Source organism: Choristoneura fumiferana, chromosome 28, assembly GCF_025370935.1.
Source record: "Choristoneura fumiferana chromosome 28, NRCan_CFum_1, whole genome shotgun sequence".
Lineage (NCBI taxonomy): Eukaryota > Metazoa > Arthropoda > Insecta > Lepidoptera > Tortricidae > Choristoneura > Choristoneura fumiferana.
In genome coordinates this window covers 4,070,091-4,094,330 of record NC_133499.1, presented here as the reverse complement: position 1 = coordinate 4,094,330, position 24,240 = coordinate 4,070,091, and the positions used below count along the sequence as shown (strand labels likewise).

Genomic DNA, 24,240 nt, shown 5'->3' with positions numbered 1-24,240 from the left:
ATGGCCCAACACGCACTTGCCCGTTAATTCCTTTCTAACCTACTAGCGTGTGTGAAAGAAAGGGCATGCTTCATATTACAATAAATCCCGCTGAAAACCTAAATATTTAGAGCAGGACAACCGGTTTTACTATTTTAATAAATTTCAGTACTCACTAGGCGGGGCTACAAGAAGCTCCTCCCACTGGCGCGCGCGCATCGTTCTAATTCAGTTGTAAAATGAATCTAATGGTATAACAATAGAGTGCAAAGTGAAATGAAATTATATATAGGACTTTGGGAAAGTTACCATGACAAGTTTAGTAGCAGTTGGCAACTAAGTCCAACAAAATATAAGTTGCAAATTGATATAGCTGTCTCGGCGCCCAATATCATTCTTTGCTTTCGGCGTCGAGACTCTAGGTCCTTGGGGTAAGGGTGGGCTGGAGCTATATAAGGAGCTCAGCAATAGGTTAAGGGAGGCAACAGGCAACCCTCGCGCCGGCAGCTTTCCCGCGCAAAGAATCTCAATCGCAGTTCAACGCGGGAATGCTGCCTGCGTGATGGACCTCTCTTTTTTAATTAAAATTTTAGTTTTAGTTATTTTAATTTAATAGTAGTTTTAGTCCTATGGATATTTTGTATTTTCTTAATATTTATTAATTAATAAATTATTTTTTGATGGCTACACAAATATTCAATAGACATTAAATAAAATTCTCGGGTCAAAAATGTTTGTGACCAAACTCCTTCGAAAGAAACGGCTTGACCAATTTTTATGTTTTTTTTGTGTATATTCGCTAGGTCTGTGTTCTTACAGTTTAGAGGTGGAGAAACTGCATGAACACACATTCTTGCATAAACGTAGCTCATAAGGTCGCGGGTGAGAAAGAAATTTGCGCACCGTTCCACCACCTCCACACTGTATAGAACACACACAAACCCAACTATCATCACCAACTACATAGACGCGTTTCGAACTCAAGCAGAGTTCATCCTCAGGGCACAATTTTTCTCTTTTGGCTCTTGTTTGGTGAATGCAGGTTTCCCTCAAGACGTTTCTTCGAAAAGCGAAAGTGCAAGTCCGGATACGAACCCACTGCCCCTTTTATTTATCAAATAGCTGGCAAACGAGCATGCGGGTCACCTGATGGTAAGCGATAACCGCCACCCATGGACACCTACAGCATAATTAGGACTGCGGGTGCGTTGCCGGCCTAAAAGGGAGGGGATAGAGGACGGGGGATGGGGGGAGGGAAGTTAGGCCTCCGGACGTACGAAACACAGTAGCAAAAGTACTATTTCACGCCGGTATTCTGTGGGAGTGTGGTACTAACCCGGTCGAGTCGGCCCATTCGTACTGCAGCCAGCAAGTGGTTACATGTAAAAAGCTGGAGCTGAAAGGTCTTAGGTCAAACCACTGTTACCACGGTCTTTTCGAACCATTCATGCGCGTGAGTGGCGCCAAATCGAAAGATTTTTTGTTGAGAGTAAAAAAAACACCGTAAAAATGTGAAATTTTATAAATAAAAAAAATCCTATTTACATCTAGATTTCTAATTTTAATAATAAAATATTACTAACTTTATATCTTAGAATCGCTTGTCGTACAACTCAGCGCTATGTTGGACTATCCTATTTGTAGCTCCAAGGTAGGTCAGGTACCATCAACCAAATAAGTGGTCTATCAATTTTTAGACAAAGTTCCTATCAAATGAATATGTCGCTAAAGTCTAACATTCAAGTCTATACACGTCTATTGGCATTATTGTTTTATTATTATATGTATAGATAACATGCAAACGATTATTTTTTATTCGACTGGATGGCAAACGAGCAAGAGGGTCTCCTGATGGTAAGAGATAACCACCGCCCATAAACATCTGCAACACCAAGGGTATTGCAGATGCGTTGCCTAAGATGGGATACCTCAAGTGCAAGCACTGCTGCTACACGGCAGGATTAGCGAGCAAGATGGTGGTAGCAATCCGGGCGGACCTAAAATAATCAAACATTAAAGTAATCAAGCAAACGATTATCAACTTTAGGGTGGTAGACCACATATTTGGCTGATGGTGGGCCAATCAACTTTTTTACCGACACTAATCTGTCCGCGACATTTTTCAAACAATTGCAGTTTTTTTTTGAATAAACATGTCTTTTCTGTAATTTAATAGATGGTGTAACATGACATGCCATCCTACGTAAGTTCAACCTATTAAACCGTGGAAGTACCTACCATTTTTTGGTAACGCCAGAGACAATTTTGGTACCGCAGGAGACGCCCAAAGTGTCGGTAAAATAGTTGATTGGCCCTGGTATAGCTACAGTCATAAATATAGGTTCTATATATACCTACGTCAAAAATATCTAGTTTTTTTCCAGTTACATTCAAGATTCCCAATAACATAGCATATTCTCGTTTATACAGTTTCCCATTTTGACAGATTCACAATTTTACAGTTTTCCATGTGTATAGATTGCTAATATTACAAAAAAAAACTAGGTACATAAGTACATTCGATTATTGAACATCCTCATTTTTAAATTCGGTTAAGTAAGTTTTTTGTTTGAAAAAAACATTATACAATTTTTTTTTGCTGACTGTACTTTTGTTGACTATATTTGCATTGTCATCTTAACTACATTATGTCCGCAGATCCGCACCAAATTTCAAGTCAGTCCAATCACTGAAAGTGCGTCAAATTTAATTTGGAAGATTTGACCCAAATAAATAGAATTGTGCATTAAGGGCCGTAAGAAGGGGATTACTAACGAGGGTTTTTAATGACTGCAGTTTATAATTCTCTTACCGCCCGTGATTACACACAAAGATTTTCATTACATTACAAGAAAAAAAAACAAAATAAGTAATAAAATTAAGTATTTTGTGTCTAAAAACTTCACAGCTTGACGCTAAGAAAACAACTTTATATAAATTAAAAATATAAAAATACTTAGTAGACCTTCATGAAGCGTAGACAAGTTTTGTGGTGTAAAATTGGGTCATAGCTAAGTTTTAAACATAATATATATCAATTTATAAAACGTTGGTTGACTTGAAAGCCTTTAGTCTGAAATAACTACCTACTAACTTGTTGCAAATTTTAAAACTAAACTTTTCCTCCCTGAGGAGTAAAAATCTATTTTACTTCCGCGGGGTCAACTTAAGCCATTTTTAGGGTTCCGTAGCCAAAATGGCAAAAACGGAACCCTTATAGTTTCGCCATGTCTGTCTGTCTGTCTGTCCGTCCGCGGCTTTGCTCAGGGACTATCAATGCTAGAAAACTGTAATTTTGCACGAATATATATGTAAACTACGCCGACAAAATGGTACAATAAAAAAACCAAAAAAAAATTTTTTAGAGTACCTCCCATAGACGTAAAGTGGAGGTGATTTCTTTTTTCTCATCCAACCTGGTAGTGTGGGGTATCGTTGGATAGGTCCTTTAAAACCATTATGGGGTTGCGATAACGATTTTACGATTCCGTGATTTGTGTTCAAAATATTCGACTTTAAAGTGCAAATTTTCATTAAAATCGAGCGACCCCCCTACCTCTAAAATCTAAACCAAAATTCGAAAAAATCGAAAAAATTCAGGATGGTATTAAATATAATCAAACTTACAAGGAAAACTATAACCGTTAAGTTTTCTTGAGAATTATTAATAGTTTAAGAGTAAATAGCAGCCTCAGGTATAAAACATACCTAAATTTTAAGTATTCCGTACTAAGTACGAAATCCTTAGAAAACTATTACTTTTTTTTTGTAATGGCTACGGAACCCTATTTCAGGCGTGTCCGACACGCTCTTGGCCGGTTTTTATTTAGTATACAGGCTGGAATAACATCATTAACGAGCAAGTGTGATGAAAAATAAATACATAAACAAACAGGGCAGGTTAAATAAAAGCTATATAACTATAACATGATGATTCGAGTCAAATAAGAAGCTTGTAAAACTGCAACGATTTAGGTCCATCAGTTTGAGAGCTGCGACGCCACATACAGACTAGCTCCTGTGCTAGTTTCTCCCGTTATTAGGCTACCTAGCCCACTGTTGGGACGGTCAAGGCGCGTCCCGTGTCGTCAGGGCCTGCACAATACACCTCAATCGTGCTAGACTGTTCACGCCACATACGCTTTCATCTGGGGACAAAAGAAAAAGAGATATTTTAAAATATAATCTACAGAGTGAATAAGCTTCTGTTAAAAATTCAATTTTTAATACAAGCTTTTTTTGCTGACTGTACATTTTGTTGACTGTTCTTGCATTGTCATCTAAACTGCATATCCGTACCAAATTTCAGGTCGGTGCTATTAACCATTGAGGAGTTCCCTCCTGCGGAGACGATCCTGGCAGGACCACCAAAATGACACTACCGGATTATTATTGTATTGTCACGAAATTTACATAAGTATGCCAGATTTAAAGTCAATCGGACCGCTCGAAGTGGGTCAAATTTAGCTTCCAAGATTTGACCCTAACCAACTACTTACTTATTACTTATTCTGTGCCCTAACAAATAAACAAACAAATAAGCTACCAACAAACAGTTGGAAAACCCTGACTTTGTTACTTCAAAGCTCAATATCTCAAAAACGGCTAAGCCGATTTTGATGAAACATGTCTAAGCCATCGCTAGAAACCCTGCTTTCAAATAAAAGAAACCTCATTCAAATCGGTTCACCCGTTTAAGAGCTACGGTGCCACAGACAGACACAAAGACACCCATAGCGGTCAAACTTATAACACCCCTCTCTTTGCATCGGGGGTTGAAAATAGCTCCTTATTTATTTAATTACCCGACTGTTTTAGTATGCTTGTCGCAAAATTGATCAGCTGTGGGATTAGGACAAAAAAATTGTCTTTAAAGCAATAAAATAATAAAACACTGTTCACTGTCTAAAATACTGTTTTTTTTTCACAGGCCTAAATATAATACCTTATTTCTTGTAAAAAAAGTTGGCAACCCTACCTGTAGGGCTGATCCTGATCACGTCTCCTGAATAACCCTGTAAACCATCCCAAACTTACTGTTAACAAAAGGTTTCTCCCGATCAGGATTGGGTTCCCGCGCTGGCGGGGTCCTTCCTTCAGCCACAGGCGTCTCCATGTAGGCCTTGCAACCCTCAGATTCCAGCTGCAGGCCAACGAAACAACAATGAATTAATACAATACAAAAACTCTTTATAAACCAAAATTTTACAAAAGTAAAAACTACAAATAAAAATTAATTAATTAATCTGAAAACGATATATATATATATTATTACAGTAAGGTTTATTTTGTACTGATGGTTATTCTGCACAATAAATACTATCTAACATCCAAAACTAAAACCACAGAATATATAATAGTACTGGCATACAGAATGGACACGCTCCGCCCCGCACCGGTTCGAGTTACCCCACCCCTCAAGCGCAGATTGTAGGAAAACCGTAGGAAAGCAGTCGGGCGCGCAACGCGATGTATGTCGGCCGCACGGCACTAAGTTCGGGAGCAATAACTTTGCGAAATGGTGATATACTGTGCATTGTATGGGTGTTTGTCAACAGCCAAAGATAAGAAAAGGAGTTCATTGCTCGGCTCGGTGGCCGTGAGTCCGCGAGCAAGCGCCAACTTGTCAGTGGGCGCGCGAGAAATTGAGGTTCCTACCCTGCCTACTTCCTTTTCTTAATAATAATGCTTTCTAAAAGTATCGCGATTAATACGACATGAAATAACTAATTAGGTACCGAATAATTAGTTCAAGTTTGTAGTCATATATTTATTGTAATGTAAAATAATAATGCTTAAATACATAGACAGACACATTTTAAGTAGGTTTAAATAAAAATATATGATTAACGATTACATTTATTTACACATTTAAGCCATACCTACATACCCTATAGTACTAGGGTTTTGCGATAGTCAGCCCTGTGTGTCTTACGCACACATTGACGCGTGTACAGACGTCGTCGTGCCTATGTAGATTCCAGAACGCGTATTTTGTATGGCGTGTCCGCCCTGTGCTAAAACTATACTTATATAAACTAAACTATGTTACAAAATAAAAACGTCATCCAAATTTTCTGCCTCAGGCATTGACCCCAAGACACTGGCAGCATTACCTCTCTGAACTGTTATTCCTAATCTTTGCGAGAGGTAAGTGTTAAGCCGCGTATCCATTAGAGCAGCCTCAGGCCGAGCACCGCGAGCCGAGCCATATTTTGTCGGTTTTTTGGCCGTGCTCAAAGGAGCCTCAGTCTGAGCCGTGCCTTTGGCAGCGTCTCCACTTGCGCGGCCTCATACCGAGGCTGCGCCTCTAGTGCAGGGTTACTCAAAGTGGGGTACGTGAACCCCTAGGGGTTCGCTATTCGACGGTAGGGGGTTCGCGACAAGGTTTACGTGACTCCAAAAACCACCAGGCTGCAAGACTAGCAAGATGATTAAGATTGGTTTTTGGAGTCTTTTTGTATTCTTTATTTTTAGTTTTAGCTCCAACAGTCAAGGGGTTCGCTATCGTCTAGAAACTTTAACAGGGGTACGTGGAGCGATAAGTTTGAGAAACCCTGTTCTAGTGGATACGCGGCTTTAATGTATTCGCTCGGTGTAAGTCACACTGGAGAAGTATGGCATTACGCTACCGCCTACTTCTTGTTTTATCGACTATCGGAAAATACCAGCATTTTGGGGAACAAATCGTTCGACACTCGTTATTTATCCGACACGTTCGATAAACGCCCACGCGATTGGGCCGCCGGTACCAGCGCTATGACCATCATTTTCTTTTTTGTCATTCCGTCATTAGACCCCTGAAGAACCGCCATACTGATACAAATGACCTAATATTTTGTGTCACCATCTCCCGGTCTATTAGAAAGAAACCTAAAACTAAGACTAGAACTAGCACTAAAACTATGTTACTAGGTGACACGGCAGGATACCAAAAAGGGTCTCCACTCAGCATGTGTTGCCGCACATTATGTGCAGTAACGCTGGTTTTCTGTGGAGCCCAAACGTTAAATAAACATGTATGCATGAGCCAGTTCATTGAGTCAGTTGATTAGTTATCGTAAAGTCGTGGGTGAGCAATTAAGGTACTTAATTTTTTACTTATAGTCAGTTATTAGGTCACCATCATAGCAGTCGTACGATGTCCACACTTGGTCATATGCCGCCCCCATAATGGGGGGAGTTGCCAAACTCGCCACGCTTTGCAAGCGGCTTGGCGAACGCAGTATAGGATGTAAAGGTTGCCAAGAAGACGCTGCTGCCATCTTCTGGTATTGCCCCACAGCCGGTGTCTATGGTGCCCACAGGAGGAGAGGGGGGTAACATTCTAACACCGGCCCCCGCGGCTGAAGGGGTTCTACTAACGGTGCCACAGACAGACACACATAGCGGTCAAACTTATAACAACCCTCTTTTTGCGTCGGGGGTTCAAAGCCTAAATACGAAGTTTACGAGCATGAGAAGTGAATAATATCGGCATATTTTTTTTATTTTCGTGTTGTGTTAAACCAAGCAATATTTACATTGGACCTTAACCTGTACTAAATTAGCATAGCATTAATTAATCCCGATATAAATCTGTCGGCCATCTTGCAAGATGGCGGCGTCAGCGCGCGCCGTTATGCGCCGCCGCGCTTGTCAAAACTATTTGATTCGCTGCAATATGTTATGGAAATAGATCGATTTCCGTGGTTTATTTTAAAGAAATACCTATACGCTTAGAAATGTATTGAAGAAAATTGATTCTTTATATTTATAAGAACCATCGCTAGAACACCTGCTTTTAAATACTAAAAAAACGGCATTCAAATCGGTTTACCCGTTTAAGAGCTTCGGTGCCACAGACAGACAGACAGACACACATAGCGGTCAAACTTATAACACCCCTCTTTGCGTCAGGGGTTAAAAATGAGGGGTGATAAAAGTTTGACGCCAATTTTTGGCTGTTTTTGCCATCATACTACGTCTCTTCCTTATAAGAGATGGACCGATTTCGATGCGATTCATTTCACGTGAGAGCGAGTTTCCTTGCGGTCAACTGTAATTTTTAGGGTTCTGTACCTCAAAAGGAAAAAACTGAAGTCAATCTGACTACTGGAAGTTGGTCAAATACAAATACAAAATACTTTATTTAAATAAACATAGCCAATACAAGAGAAATATCCATCAGACTCCAAACTAGGCCAAATTAAAACTTGCAAGATTCTATTACAGACAGACAGACATACAGACAGACAACGGGACGGGTGAAACTAAATAAAAGCTTGTAATTTGGAATACTTACTTATTGCAGGTGGTAGGACCTTGTGCAAGGTCCGCCCGGATTGCTACCACCATCTTGCCGTGAAGCAGCAGTGCTTGCACTGTTGTGTTTCGGCGTGGAGAGTAAGACAGCCGGTGAAATTACTGGCACTTGAGATATCCCATCTTAGGCCTCTAGGTTGGCAACGCATCTGCAATCCCCCTGGTGTTGCAGGTGTATATGGGCGGTAGTGATCTCTTACCATCAGGAGACCCACTTGCTCGTTTGCCATCGAGTCGAATAAATTAAAAATAAAAATTTATATAAATCGCGTGACAATACAATAATCTAGTAGTGACATCCTGGTAGTCCGGCCAGGATCGTCTCCGCAGGACGGAACTCTTCAACGGTTAATAGCATCGACTTGAAATTTGGTATGCAAATGTAGTTTGGGTGACAATGCAAGTACTGTCAACAAAAAGTACAGTCAGCAAAAAAAAGGTATTAAAAATTAAATTATGGTTAGGTTATTTATTTCTAAGTTGGTTTCCTTATTGAGTTTGACTACGGAGCCCTAAAAAGAAACCCCCTAGCGCAGAAATAACCTAAGTTGCGCAGATAGCATCGCGGACAGACGTGCTTGTCGCGAGGTTAAATCGCAATCCATCGCAGTCCGAGCATTATTTATTGCGACACGACACGACACGATCATAGGGAAGTGCTTGCTCAAAACATCGATGTTTTTGGGCCAATCAACTTTTTTACCGACACTAACCTGTCCGCGACATTTTTCAAACAATTGCAGATTTTTGTAAGTAAACATGATTTTTCTGTAATTTAATAGATGGTGTACATGAATACATGCCATCCTATGTAAGTTTAAGCTATTAAACCGTGAAATATCTCGTTGGAAGTACCTACGATTTTTTGGTAACGCCAGAGACAATTTTGGTAACGCAGGAGACGCCCAAAGTGTCGGTAAAATAGTTCTTGGCCCTTTTACTAACCAGCTTCTTAGGACGGTGTTTCCGGAGCGGTACCATTTAGGGATCTTTAAAAAACCGGCCAAGTGCGAGTCGGACTCGCGCACCGAGGGTTCCGTACAAATTAATAAAAAAATATTTAAAATATTTTTTTTATATGATGTAGCTAAAAATGTATACTTTTTCGCAATTTTTCCTTTATCTGTGCTATCAGACGTTGCTTGGTACCAAATTTTAAGATTGGTCATTGACCAGCACTGGGAATCGAACCCAGGTCCTTAGCATTCCGTGCTGCGTGCTATAACATGAGACAGCGACATCTCTTGTCTGGATGAGCGGTTGGTTCCGAAAGAGTGTGACGTCTGTCGACGCCACATAGATGTCGCTAGTGCTGCTGCTTAAGTAGCAAAGTAGAAATAAGAACCTGAGATATGTATGTATGCAAAGGAAAAATTCGTGTCTAAGTAGATTCCTGTCCAGCAGTGGTGTAGGGGTTATAGCACACAGCACGGAATGCTAAGGATCTGGGTTCGATTCCCAGTGCTGGTCTCTTTTTCTGGTTTTTCTGTGCATCCATGTCTCAGTTTGTATTTTCGATATGGTTTCACGGGATACCCGTAAAAGCAACAAATTTGGAGTTGAAATAATAAAAAAAAATACAAAAAGACTCCAAAAAACCAATCATAATTATTACACAACCTATCGATATCGATGTAATTTAGCTCAACTCTAAACGCAGGAATAGATCCGATGTGGACGGATTTAATTGCCATGCGCGTCCGCGGGGTTAGATTTGTATGTAATGTTGTATAATATTTAATTTATTGTTATAGCAATTACTTTCTAAATAGATACCAACTAAAGAAGTAGAACTTTGGTAACGTTAATAATAATGTGAATTCAATATAATATTTACACTAGCTTTTATTATGTCACTCTCTGGCCCATAAACTATCTCTATGCCAAAAATCACGCCGATCCGTCGCTCCGTTTCGACGTGAAGACAAACACACACTTTCGCATTTATAATATTAGTCATCATCATCATCATCCCAGCCTATATACGTCCCACTGCAGGGCACAGGCCTCCCCTCAGAATGAGAGGGCCTGGGCAGTAACTCCCACGCGGGCCCAGTGCGGATTGGGAACTTCACACACACCATTGAATTGCTTCGCAGGTTTGTGCAGGTTTCCTCACGATGTTTTCCTTCACCGTAAAGCTCGTGGTAAATTTCAAATATAATTCCGCACATGAATTTCGAAAAATTCAGAGGTGCGAGCCGGGGTTTGAACCCACGAACCTCTGCTTGAGAGGCGATAGGTCCAACCACTAGGCCACCACGGCTTATCCTAGTATTGATATTAGTATGGATTTGTAATGCTTACTATGTGTTGATGTAAAATATAAAAAAGTTATTGTGTATTGTATGTACGTTACATATACTTAGTAACTTAGCTACTATCTAAGAATAACTTGCTTCAAGTTGCATTACGTGCGCAAGCATACTGTGACTAGTGAATTACAAAGATTAAGCGCATCAACAGCGTGCTAAAAAGTATCGCACGGCGTGACGTCACGTCACACGGAATTACTGGCTATACTATACCTACCTAACTTCATCATATTCGGTTTAACTGATAAAATAAAAAATAGTAAACTGCTTCAACTTTGCCCTCTGGCCCCAACATTGCCTGATTCGATTTAGAGTCGATAACTTAGCACCTTTTAGGTTTTTAAACTTTTATCCCCCCGTAATAATAATTCCCGTGTAGATAAAAGTTTAAAACCTACAAGAGTGCTAAGTTATCGACTCTAAATCAAATCAGGCAATGTTGGGGCCAGAGGGCAAAGTTGAAGCAGTTTACGGTACGTGTGTTTTTTTTAGAAAACTAAGCCTGATACTTACCTAGCTTAGGACAACTGACGTACCTAAGTGTTGATGTCATTGACATCTATGTACCTTACGGCACTAGACTGGCTGTTTGGAACAAAACGCGCGGCGCATCAATTATCAATATTACTTTGACACAACCCTTGTCACGGACGTCAACAAACTACATATAGTGAAAGGTTCACAAATCCGCGCTGTGAACAAATTTTGTACGCCGTCTTGGTGTAAGAAACATGCAGTACAATACATAAATGTCGATGGTTGATGTGCTATTTGTATATGTAAATTAAAAGTACTTACTTTACAAATTCAATCATCCTATCGTATTTTTGACGATACGAGCGCTTTTTTGCTACCCTTTTATTTTTGTCTTTATTCCCCATTATAATATAATATTTACAGTTAGCACGCTTAATAAAATATTTACGCTTCTTATAAACTAAACTCTGATAAGTATGCACACAGTTCATAGATTTTTAACACACGTTTTCGATGCGCAAACGAGAAGCATAGGTCCGTCTAGCACTGCGCGTCGACGCACACTGTCTGTTTGTATCGGAGTAAACGAGAGCCCACTGTCGCTGTAACTGAGCAGCCGGGTTTCAGATGATAATAATAAATAAATATTGAAATAAAAAAAAGTATGGATTGTTTGTGAAATATGACTCGTTAATTATTTAGATATGAATATGTTTACTTCATGTTTTTAATTTCAGACTCATACGTCTAAAAAATAAAGACATAGAACCGTTTAAAGATGATTTTAGACCAATCTTTGCAAATTTTTTGTATCGAGCCGATTTTGTCCAATTATGTATCGAGTCCGTCCATTATCTTTGAAATATGATGAATATTAACATATATTTTTTTTGATGAGCTAGAACAAATAGTTTTTTCTTAAAAAACTGCTTAAATAACATCAATTTCAACAAAATTAGGTCTTGTCAGCCTCTTAAGGCAGCCGTCCGAATGTTGGTCACCGTCCCATTAATTGTCATCTTTAATTTTGTGGCGGGTGTCACTAGGTCGTTTACCTTGTAAATACGTACCGCAGCGGCTGCCCTCAAAGCAGCCTGTAGCCTCTCTATGTGCTGTATAGCTGCTCTCAGTATTTCTAGTTTGGGCAGCCTTCCGCTCCCCGCCCGTGCTCGAACCCTTAGCTCCTCAAACGCTGCATTTACCTAAAAGCAAAATGATGGCTACATCGTCTTTAAAATTGTCTGTTTTTAACCTCCAACGGACAATAACCTTATCAATTTAAATAAAACCGGCCAAGAGCGTGTCAGACACGCCCAAAATAGGGTTCCGTAGCCATTACGAAAAAAATAAGTAATATTTTCCTAAGGATTTCGTATTTTACACGGAATCTTTCAAGTTTAGGTATATTTTATACCTTAGGCTTTCTAGCATTGATAGTCCCTGAGCAAAGCCGCGGACGGACGGACAGACAGACAGACATGGCGAAACTATAAGGGTTCTGTTTTTGCCATTTTGGCTCCGGAACCCTAAAAATTGTCTGTTTTAATCCCCGACGGAAAAGGAGGGGTGTTGGGCCGCTTGTAGACGTCCGTTTTTTTCACCGGACACCGGACCGTTTTTTGCGGTGTTGTATGGCTTCGTCGCCGGACAAGTGTCCGGTACGTGTACACACATTCATTGTAAACCATACAAAACCGCAAATCCGGCAAAAAAAGGGTCCGTTGTCCGGTGAAAACAACGGACGTCTACAGCGTCCTTGTAAATAAGTTTGACCGCTATGTGTATCTGTATGTCTGTCTGTAGCTCTTTAACGGGTGAACTGATTTGAGTGCAGTTTTATTATTTGAAAGCAGGTTTTCTAGCGATGGTTTTTAGACATGTTTTATCAAAATCGGTGCTGCCATTTTTGAGATATTGAACTATGAAAATTTTACTTTTTGTAAGTTATTGTTTTTCAAAATGACCTAGCGGTCGGGGGTGAGCGGTTAGTTCCAATGGAGTGCCGAAAAAAAAAAGTTTCTCGATGAGGGCTACGGTATAGATGTCGCTAGCGTCACTACTTAAGTGGCTAAAATAAGAAACAAACAAGCTGAGATATGAGGTGCATAGGGGAAATTCGTGTCTGTACCGTTGACCATCAGTGGTGTAGCGGTATAGCACGCGGTACGGAATACCGAGGACCTGGGTTCGATTCCCAGTGATGGTCTTATTTTTCTGTTTTTTCTGTGCATCTATCTATATTTCACTTTGTATTTTCAAAAGTTCTATCAAATTTTTCTTCGGGGGTTAAAAAAGCAACAAATTCTACTATATTAAATAATCCTATTCTATTTATAAGTGTCATATACTCTCCATACAAAATTACCTATAAGCAACCGCATACATTTGAGGGCCAGATTTTTTGCCGTTCAGTAAAGTAGGTATCCACAGATTATCTAAACCTCATCTAATCCAGTCTCTTTATGTTTTTACGCGTTCCTCTAGCAATACCCAACAGAATTAGCTTCGCTTATTAGCGCCGACTCATTTGCTACCGACGGACCGATTCACGGGAAAGAAATAAAAAAGTGCGCACGGAAAACAATAGGCAAGTTCGTAATATCGTTGTTGAAAGCGAAGATGGAAGCAGGAATTCTGTAGTGAAAAAGAATTTGCACCGTTTGCACTCTCCTCCCCGAAAAAATATCATCATCATCATCATGTCAGCCGAAAGACGTCCACTGTTGGACATAGGCCTCCCCCAAGGCTCTCCACGACTGGAGCGACGACTTGGTTAAGATCGCGGGCTCGCGGTGGAAGCGGAAAGCACAAGACCGGAAAAAAAAATTAAGGTTTTTTTTGAAGATCGGAAATGTGTATAGTCGACCAAGAAATAGCTTTACCTACAATACAATACAATGACTCTTTATTGTACACCAGAAATAGTAATCGATACAGAAAACAGGTACACAGAAAGACAGGTATCAATTTTAATGACAGTTCCTACTTCAGAAATAAAACAATACCTAAGGCTGATTGTCATCTTGAATTGCGAGTGAAAATAGGCTTTGACGTTTTAAGCGCTACAAACGACATTAAACCTTAGGGTGGTAAACCAATTTCTTGGTCGATTATACACACGTCTATGTAGGTAATTCTTTATCCTTACTAATATTATAAAGGCGAGAGTGACTACTAGAGTCTGCTACTTCTTCATGCTTCAATTCCAATTCCAATTCCTAGTATAATTTAATTTATTTCAAATAATTTAGATTCATATCATAAATAACGTCAATATAATAACAATTCACTCAGTTTCTAAGTCTTAGTCACGGACATAGGCGCAGCCTAGCATAAAAACTAGTAAAATTCGGTATGTAATAACTTCCTAAATCACGAAATTTACTACGAGAACAAGGATTTGTATGCAAACAACAAAATATAGGTAGATTTAAACTAGGCCAATTTACAAAGGGAAATGAGAGAGTGAGAAAGTTATTAGTAGGATTGTAGCATATCTGACAATGGTGTGTGTCAAACTTGGCCTGCACTACAGGGCACCCAGATTCTTAAGGAAATGATGCATAAATTCAGTTCACTAGACATTGTTTAACTTTGGATGTCTATTAAATATGACTAATTCTTGTTGTCCCAAGATATAACTGGGCCGATTTGATTCCCAGTGTTTGATGTTTGTGAAATATTGGTTTCCTGTGATATGGAGGGAAAATTTATGAGATATTTTGTCTATTCGTTTACGTAAAAACTTTATAAAAATAAATAAATAGCTATATTATTAAGTATGAAATTTTATTTAACTTGCGACGTTTGTTTGTACAGTCGAACCATTTTGATTCGTGACCCACCGTAGAACTTTTTTTTCAATATGGCTGTCCATTGGAGGACAATTTTGCCAGTGTCTAGTAGGTTTTGACGTTGTACGGTAAAAAAAATCTAGAAAATATGAAATATGAGAGGTAATGTTGGATGAACAATGACAGCACGATGAGAGCACAGTGTCATAATAAATTCCTGTGTCAAGCAGTACGTGTTACTATGACTTCTCTACGAAAAAGTTCCACAGTGGGACACGATTCAGTTCGTCGAGTGTATACATTAGTTGAGGAAACTGAATCACGTACCAGGGTAGAAATTTTTCTTTTTGTGATACTAAAGTCATGTTGACATCCCAAACATTTGCTAAAGAAATCATAGCGAAATTGATTATGAAAAGCCCACCCTGGTACGTGATTCAGTTACGAGCACCAATATCTGATACAACAAAATGTGCATACGAGTAAATATATATAATACAACTCACGCTCCGCTCGTTCTGCTGTGGCAAATCAGATATTATTATTGATCTGAAATTTGGCATTGGCACTTAAGTGATGTGAAAATGGTGGTGAAATTCTGGTGGTACGGCCAAGAGCTTCTCTGCGGGACGGAACTTTTCAGCGGTATACCAAATTTTGAAATTTTACGTCAATCTGGCCGCTGCAAGTGGGTCAAAATGAACTTACAAGAGTTTACGTGTTTTGATTATTAACGGTGTAAAAAAACACTACTCATAATAAAGTATTGAATGGTACAATTGAAGTAAAAACTATCCTAACCTAAACTAACACAGTAGGTATAAACATCATAACTAAACTGAAAAAATTGCAACTAAAAATTTAACACATTAAGTTACAAATATTAATAAAGATGTGACCCCAACAACAACAACAAACCGGGCAAAGTTAAATAAAAGTTTGTAAAAACCTTTCTTTGTAGCTGAAATTGAAATTAATTTCAAATCGATTCATTCTTTTCTACTAGAGTTTGTTTTTGATTTAATAATAATTTATTTACCTCTTATTCTCAATTTTGGGATAGTAACTCATTTCATTACACTACTTTACTCCTAACTCGATCTTAAAATTTTTAAACACGCAAACCGACGTATTTATCTGTCACAATCAATATTTAATGCCAACTACAAAACGGTACACGCATAAAATAAAAATAAATTGTCGCCCTTTGAGTGCGATCGTAAATTTGTTTTTATGTGAAATTAAGATGTCCCCCGTATATTCACATGTTTATTGACGACACAGTTTCTATTTTAAATAGCGGGGCGGTTACAAGCGGGCGTCTGCAACGACGTTGAGGATATAGGGACGAAGACTGTGTACAATACAAGGTGTTAATGTAAGGGGAAAATGTTCAGAAAGTCGAAGAACCTTTTGCCATTCTTTCCTCAATGAGAATGCTCCATCGTTTAATCGGGCTGGTGTTTGCTGGTTTGAAGAGGTGCCGATCAGGAAATGGAACGGAGTTAGGCTCTCGTGCTGTCCGTTTTCGGTGACGTATGTCAAAGAACGAGAGTTCACTAGAGCTTCTGCTTCTAAAAGTAAGGTGTTAATTAAATAACTGAAAAACTCAGGCACCGATGTTAATTAAGTTGATTGCATTTTATTTTCAGATACCATCATTGTTACAAAAAATATTCGTTTATTTTGCTAAGTCAATTCCGCTTAATTTCTAACTCACGTAAGTACTTTCTGATTTTCAGTTATTTAATTAAGATCTGTATAGTAAAAGTCACAATCATAAATAAAGCTTGTGTTGCAAGCTTTTCTTCAACTTGCCCAGTTTGTTGTTGTTTTTGGGTCAAATCTTGTAAGTAAGTTCATTTTGACCCACTTCCAGTGGTCGGGTTGACTTGAAATTTGGTATACTGTACGTAACGTATACAGTAAGCAATAAAATCTTGTACATATTAAAAAGAAAATTATTGACCGAAACTTATTTTTTGACTACAAACTTTAAGGGTAGTTTTTTTTTTTTTTTTTATACGACTGGATGGCAAACGAGCAAGTGGGTCTCCTGATGGTAAGAGATCACCACCGCCCATAAACATCTGCAACACCAGGGGTTGCAGGGGTTGGGAGTTGGTAAGGGTAAGGGATATATTACTCGAGAACGGCGGGACTTATTTGATTTTTGTAAGGGGTGAGTGTCCTCGCATCCCTAGCTTTATTTTTCTAGTAACGGCTATGGAATTTAGCTGTAAAATATGCTGTAATATGTTGTTGGCCGGTGGTAGTAGTTTTCTGCAAAGGATTGACAGTTTGCAGTCACCCTTAAGCCAGCCTACGCTACATCTTCATGATCAACTCCCAAATTTACGACCGATATGATATGACATATTGCGTTTTTATTTTATTTTGTTTACCGTATGTTGGCCATTATCCTTTATCTGTACACCCGTCTAATTACCGTTTCCCAACTGCCCGATGGAGAGTTAGGTTTTTCGTGCGTATATGCATGTGGTTATGTATGTATACATTATATTTCTTAGTCTCCCCTGTAGCCTAAGACTGGACGGATTTGTCATAGGTAACTGTCAAAGTGATATATATATATATATATATATTATATATATATATATATATCACCAACTTTTTGTTGGTTAGGTTGGGTTATTGCGTCGGTGTTTAAGTTTCGCATACCACAGACAAACAGACACGACAGCGCGATCATTTCCCCGAGCGCACGTGCTAAGATTTATCGGAAACATTTCACGCAGTATCTAGCATCTAACATGTTGCGCTGTGTCCCGCGTAATGATATATTTAGCTCCTTAATCCACTCCTGCGCCGGTCGCGTTAATTCCTCGCGACAGGCTTTCCCTGGAGACAACATACATTTAAGTAATGTGACATTGCACTTAGCTGCAAACAAAGGTAGAATATTTGTAGAAGATTGTTGACTTTGCCGACAAAAAATTGAGATCTTGAAAGGTACCAAGTTGGGATGTAATGTAAATTCAATATTACTTGGCTAGATTTTCATCATCATCATCTCAGCCGTAGGACGACCACTGCTGGACTGGCCTCCCCCATAGACTTCAAATTGCTTCGGTTGGAAGCGGCTTGCATCCACCGTAAACCTGTGGCTAACCAGGTCTTCCGTCCGGTATACCTTTATTTCATTTGCCCGAATTTCATGTGCTATAATATTCAACCGTCATAATATTGTTTCTTATAAATTCATTTTCACTACTCATTGTTTACCATATTAATCAAATGACAGAATCTTTGTTTCCCATAATATTAATTTCAATAATTTCATTTTTCATAATCATTGTAAGCTATAGGTATCACATGCCATAATATCATTTGCCATCCATATAAATGGTGAGTATCGACACTATATACTAATAAATCCCATACGTCAAACAAGCCTTTGAATTAGGTAAATTTTAATCACAAAGATTACGTATGGTAAGAATTTTGACATTTGATTTGTGCGAGCGAGCAAGACGGCTCGGAGCAGAAGCGACTCGGATAGGTTAGGTATTTTTTTTTATAGTAGCCCGAATAATAAAGATAATAGATAGATAAGTAATAGAAAAAAGCAATTTTAATCAATCATAATCAAAATAAACACTGTAGTATGGCGTTTGAATATTCTATGAAATAATATTATTGCACTTAATAATATGGAAAACAATACTGCATTGCATTCGTATCATTATGGCATCTAATTTTCGGGAAAATAAGAATATATCAAATAAATTTTCTAGTAAACGAAACATTCGGGCAAATGGAGTTTCGGGCGTGTGAAGTTCGGGATAATGAAATTATAGCATATAACTTTCGAGCAAACAATAGATAACCCTTCCGTCCATCTCATTGGTGGACGTCCTACGCTGCGCTGTTATGCGCTATAGCCAAGCGAATTCGCTCGTTGAAATGGCAATGGGCAGGCCATTATAGCACGGAGAACGGGTGGCCTTTGGGGCCGAAAAAATCACGGATGAAGACCACAGTTGTATCGATACAAATGCAAATCGAATCGAACGCTCAACAAACACAAGAAAGCCGGCAACTTCACACACGATCCTTGCGTTTGTATCGATACAAACGCCACGTTTTTCGAACGCAAACGTTTGTATCGCGTCTGTCCCCCGCCCCTCCTCCACCCCCCGGTCCGCGGATTCTAACGCGCGTTCGATCGTTTCAAATGCGTTTCTATTCGATTCAAACGCGCGCTTACACGACAAAAAACGTGTAAAATTATTTATGCTGAATCAAGGCGACTTAAAATGACTTTGCATGCTCTAGTCTAGTTCATAAATAAAGATTTATGCTCTTGTTGTACAATCTACTATTAAATCCTTCTATACGTTTTATCACGAAAGAGTAACAATAACATCGCATCCTACCTACTAAACCTACTAATATTATAAATGCGAAAGTTGTATGTGTGTATATATACAAGATAAGATAATTAATTCAATATTTTCAGTACAAAATAACAATAGATACAATATTTTACTAAATTCTATGTAACACAAAATGGCTGGACGGATTTGATGAAATTTGGTATGTTTATAGCTGGACATCTGAATAACACATATACTACTTTTTACTCCGATATATAAAGAACACGATGTTATTCCCACGGGTTTTTTTTAATCCCGGATTTGCAATTCAACTGCTGAATCTAATGATTTACGCGACGCGTGCGCAGCGGCGGGTAAACACTTATAATAGCAGGAATCTGTGGTGTTTCCCTTCTTGTAAAAAATACTATTAGGTATGTGTCAACCAGGAAAAAAAAAGTGCCGTTTATATTTAGCCTGTTAACATTTAGTAAACCCATTTTAACTGACTACTTAATCCAGTAAGCTGCAATACGTGTGGATCGTTTTATTTACATTTTCAATCGTATTCAGAAGGTTACTGCTCGTCTTGTCTAATATACACCGGGGCCGCACTAACCATACCACAGAATATAAGCTGCCAGAACAAATAGAAATAAAAGATTTTTTTTAACAAAAAAGTAAAACCGACTCCAAAAAAATTAAAAAATAACAATGCCAAAATCGCCATAGGTGTGCCTATAAAATTTGAGGTTTGCCCTCGATTTCCCTAGGATCCCATCATCAGATCTTGACTTGGTGACAATGGGACCACCTCAGAAGAGTACCCTTTCGAATAAAAAAAGAATTTTGAAAATCGGTCCACAATTGACTGAGTAATCGGCGAACATAAAAAAAAATACAAACATTGGAACATAGAACCTTCTCCTTTTTTGAAGTCGGTTAAAAATAAGATTGTAACTGTTAAAAATCGTCACTACTTTGAAAAAATCTCGTATCTAAAATCAATATGTCAACAAAATTGAACCTTGATGTAATGTCTATAAAGTTCACTCAGAAAAATTATCTATTTTGAGCTACGCGTTTTTTTAGAAGTAGTGACGAAATGATACTTTTAATGCAAGCGTGTTTGTTGACTGTACTTGCTTCGTCACCCAACTTAGATAATGTATACCAAATTTTAAGTGAATCCGACCACTGGGAGTGGGTCAAAATGAACTTATACAAGACTTGACCCAACTACAACAACAACAACGAACAAGGCAAGTTGAAGATAAATTTCTGTTTAAAGCTTCATTTTTAATACACGATTTTTTGCTGACTGTACTGGCATTGTCAGTGTCACCCAACTTACATTATGTATAACAAATTTCAAGTCAATCCGACCACTTGAAGTGTGTCAAAATTAACTTACAAGATTTGACCCAACCACAACAAACAAGTTAAATATAAGCTAGGCGAAAATTGATGGCCCTCGTCTAATCTACTAGGCCTAAAATAAAAAAAATACTGAAAAATTAGTCCTATACTGAAGCGCGTAGTTCGGTTGGTGTAAACGCGGTATCTTAGAATGCGGTACCGGATTTGAAGGATTTAACTGTCGAGAAAATCACCGTCTGTAGTTATTCCTATTGTTCAACGATTCAAATGCTGTTCTTAACTTTTAAGTCCCATCATTTGGACGCAAAAATCATCATCATCATCATGATCAGCCTGTAGCAGTCCACTGCTGGACTTTGGCTGCGTTTTCACCAGGGGAGCTACTACGAAATTCAATAAACGAAGTTCGTATCGTACAGTCCATCTCACAGCGTTGTGGCTTGCCGCAACATTATGCTGTGGGCACCAATTTATACTATTCGATGTTTTTTTTTAATTATTATTTCTTCCTAACGTGTTTTTTCTGTGTATCGAATATATGTAAATAAATGTCTCTCTCTCTCTCTCTCTCACTCTTATTAAATATTAGCATCAGCGGGCGGGACGGCGAGATACAAAGTTCAAATCTTGCACTTCGTAGAGCCTGAGATCTGTGAGGATAAGGTGAGGATGCGTCGCGGGGAATGAGTTTGTCATGAACCAATAGAAATGCTTCATTTACCTCATAGCTCCGCCGAGCTGTTTCCACAAGAGTTGCGCTGAGCGACTGTAGCCAAAATGGCAAAAACGGAACCCTTATAGTTTCGCCATGTCTGTCTGTCTGTCCGTCCGCGGCTTTGCTCAGGGACTATCAATGCTAGAAAGCTGTAATTTTGCACGGATATATATATGTAAACTATGCCGTCAAAACGGTATAATATATTTTTTTTTAAATGTAGTTACCTCCCATAGACGTTTACGTCTACTTTAGTGGGTGATTGTTTTTTCTCATCCAACCTTGTAGTGTGGGGTATCGTTGGATAGGCCTTGTAAAACCATTAGGGGTTGCTAAAACGATTTTTCGATTCCGTGATTTGTTTGCAAAATATTTAACTATGAAACAATTCAGGATGGTAGTAAGTATATCAAACTTTCAAGGAAAACTATAACGGCTAAGTTTGCTTGAGAATTATTAGTACTTTATGAGTAAATAGCAGGTATAAAATATACCTAAACTTGGAAGATTCCGTATAAAATACGAAATCCTTAGAAAAATATTACTTAATTTTTTCGTAATGGCTTCGGAACCCTATTTTGGGCGTGTCCGACACGCTCTTGGCCGGTTTTTAGTTTTTGTGGCAGTTTTACTAGTACTGGTCGTGGCAATGAACTTTAGGCAAAGTTAGGCGGCGGAAGGTATAGAAACGCGGCGTTAGGGTTGCCAGAATTAAATTGACAAATTTAATTAAACTAGCGGTCCTCGAGTTGGATCTCGAAGAAAAAAATCATCTATCTAATTTACGCTTAGGTATACCGCCGAGTATATTTAGAAATGCGACATGTAGAGAAAATGGCCGGATATCCTCTGGATTGACATTATTTTTGTCCTTGCATGGTTTTTTTTTTGTTCGAGATTTATGATAACTCATAGGGCCGCTAGTTTAATTTGTAATCAAAGCCATCATCACCATCATCTCAGCCGTAGGACGTCCTCTGTTGGACATAGGCCTCCCCCATAAACCTCCAAGTTGCTTCAGTTTAAAGCGGCCTGAATCCACCGTGAACCTGCGATTCGTCCATCTCGTTGATGGACATCTTACGATGCGCTTGCCGATTTTAAAGTTCCGTAGTCAACTAGGAACCCTTAGGCCGTGTTCAAACCAAACTGACTGTGAGCCGCCGACGTTACGCAGTTTATTGTATTGCCATACATTAACTTTTTCGTTCACATACCGACAATACGTTATTACGTTATCATAGTGAGCCTGCTCACATTCGGCGGCTGACAGTTTTGTTTGAACACGGCCTTATAGTTTCGCCATGTCTGTCCGTCTGTCTGTCTGTCCGCTGCTATGCTCAGAGGCCGTTAGTACTACAAAGCTGTAATTTGGCATGAATATACATATTATTATCAGTCACGCCGACAAAGTGGTAAAATAAAAAACAATAAAAATCTCATACGTAGGTGTAAAACCATTGGGGGGTTGCTTTAACGATTTTTCGATTTAGTGATCTGTTTGCGAAATATTCAACTTTAAAGTGCAAATTTTCAATAAAGTCTTGCGTCCCCCTCTAAAATCTAAACAGTTGGGTGGAAATATTTGAAAAAATTCAGGATGGTAGTAAGTATATCAAATTTACAAGGAAAACTTAGATGAATGATTGGTCTCGCGCGCTCGCTCGCGAGACCAATCATTCATCTAAGGAGGAAAATTATAATGGATAAGATTGCTTGAGGATTAGAAGTACCTAGTTTAAGAGTAAATAGCAGCCTAAGGTATAAAATATACGTAAACTTGGAAGATTCCGTAGTCCGTACATAATACGAAATCCTTAGAAAAATATTGCTTATTTTTTTTGTAATGGCTACGGAACCCTATCTTGGGCGTGTCCGACACGCTCTTGGCCGGTTTGTTTAGGTTTAATTAGTGCCTCCCCTTTAATCAGACAGTTCAAGCTACCAACTTGCCTGCTGGGCCGTTGGACCTTTCGAATTTTCCAACTTACTTTTCTAAGCCGTCGCCTTTCACGCAGTGTTGCCGCTTTTCTACGATCCACCGCAGCGGTTTTTCTTTTACAAGCTTTGCAAGCCCAAGCCAAACACCTCCGGCTTGGCCCCAACACATGTTGAACATGTTCCTCAGTTTCGCCATCTTGGATTTCCCTTTTACCCTCATCTTTCACACAGCACTCACTTTTATCAACACTCAATTTATCCCCCTTGTAATAATTAAAATCTTGGTAATTATTGTTAAAGCCATCGTAAACACTGTAACTCATTTTACGTATCAATTTTAAAAAGTTTCTCAATTGATAGCTGTCAAACTTTCCCGCGCAAACTTTTTTTTTTCGAGCGCCGCGCTCCGCGGCAAAGACTACACTGGTTTCAGCCGAGGGATGAATCTGACTCGTGATTTACAAAATATGTCTTCTATTAATAAACTGTCTGTGCTCTTCTAATGTCGTTGAGAGAAGCCAATTTATTAGTGTTTGGATTGAAATTGATGCCGCCCATAATTTTCTGTGAATTTGTTGCGTTGAAAGCGTCGAGACATTTTTATTCGGACTCGTTTTCGGGAAGTGAATCGATTTTTAATGTTTCGAATAGTCTGTGCATTAGTTTTATTTTTTTACAAGGGAATAACTGTCTGTTAGTTGGTCTCCGAGTAGTTAGATAGTGAAAATGTTGAGGTTTAAATTTGGTCTGATTCGTTCTAAATAAAAGACGTATTTTTAAATCAACTGTAGGGATTGATAAACTGCAGTCTGCAGTCAGTTTATTTTCTGTAACGCGATTGAACTGAAAAACTGATCTGTCTGTGCGACACATCGGTCTGTCCTGATTGCTTTGTATCGCAATAATTTTTGCCGCTATGTTTATTATTTGTGTAAAAACAGGACCATAAAGTATCTCCTTTATATCTTTATTATTTGGCTCCAAAACTGAGAAAT

The 24,240-nt window shown here is 38.8% G+C and overlaps 1 protein-coding gene across 2 annotated transcripts; it reads right to left on the bottom strand.

Moving 5' to 3' along the window:
* Positions 1-1,525: 1,525 nt before the first annotated feature.
* On the bottom strand, positions 1,526-23,682 carry nau (myogenic-determination protein nautilus). 2 transcript variants are annotated; one of them, XM_074109143.1, is made up of 4 exons: positions 23,296-23,682; positions 12,131-12,277; positions 5,017-5,122; positions 1,526-4,127 (listed from the first exon to the last, which is right to left on the bottom strand). In XM_074109143.1, exons 1-4 carry the CDS (start codon positions 23,566-23,568, stop codon positions 4,048-4,050), a joined length of 606 nt encoding a protein of 201 aa, XP_073965244.1. In that variant the 5' UTR covers positions 23,569-23,682; the 3' UTR covers positions 1,526-4,047. The 2 variants fall into 2 exon arrangements, with proteins under 2 accessions (XP_073965244.1, XP_073965245.1); XM_074109144.1 differs by having other exon boundaries at positions 12,146-12,277.
* Between the last annotated feature and the right edge of the window lie 558 nt (positions 23,683-24,240).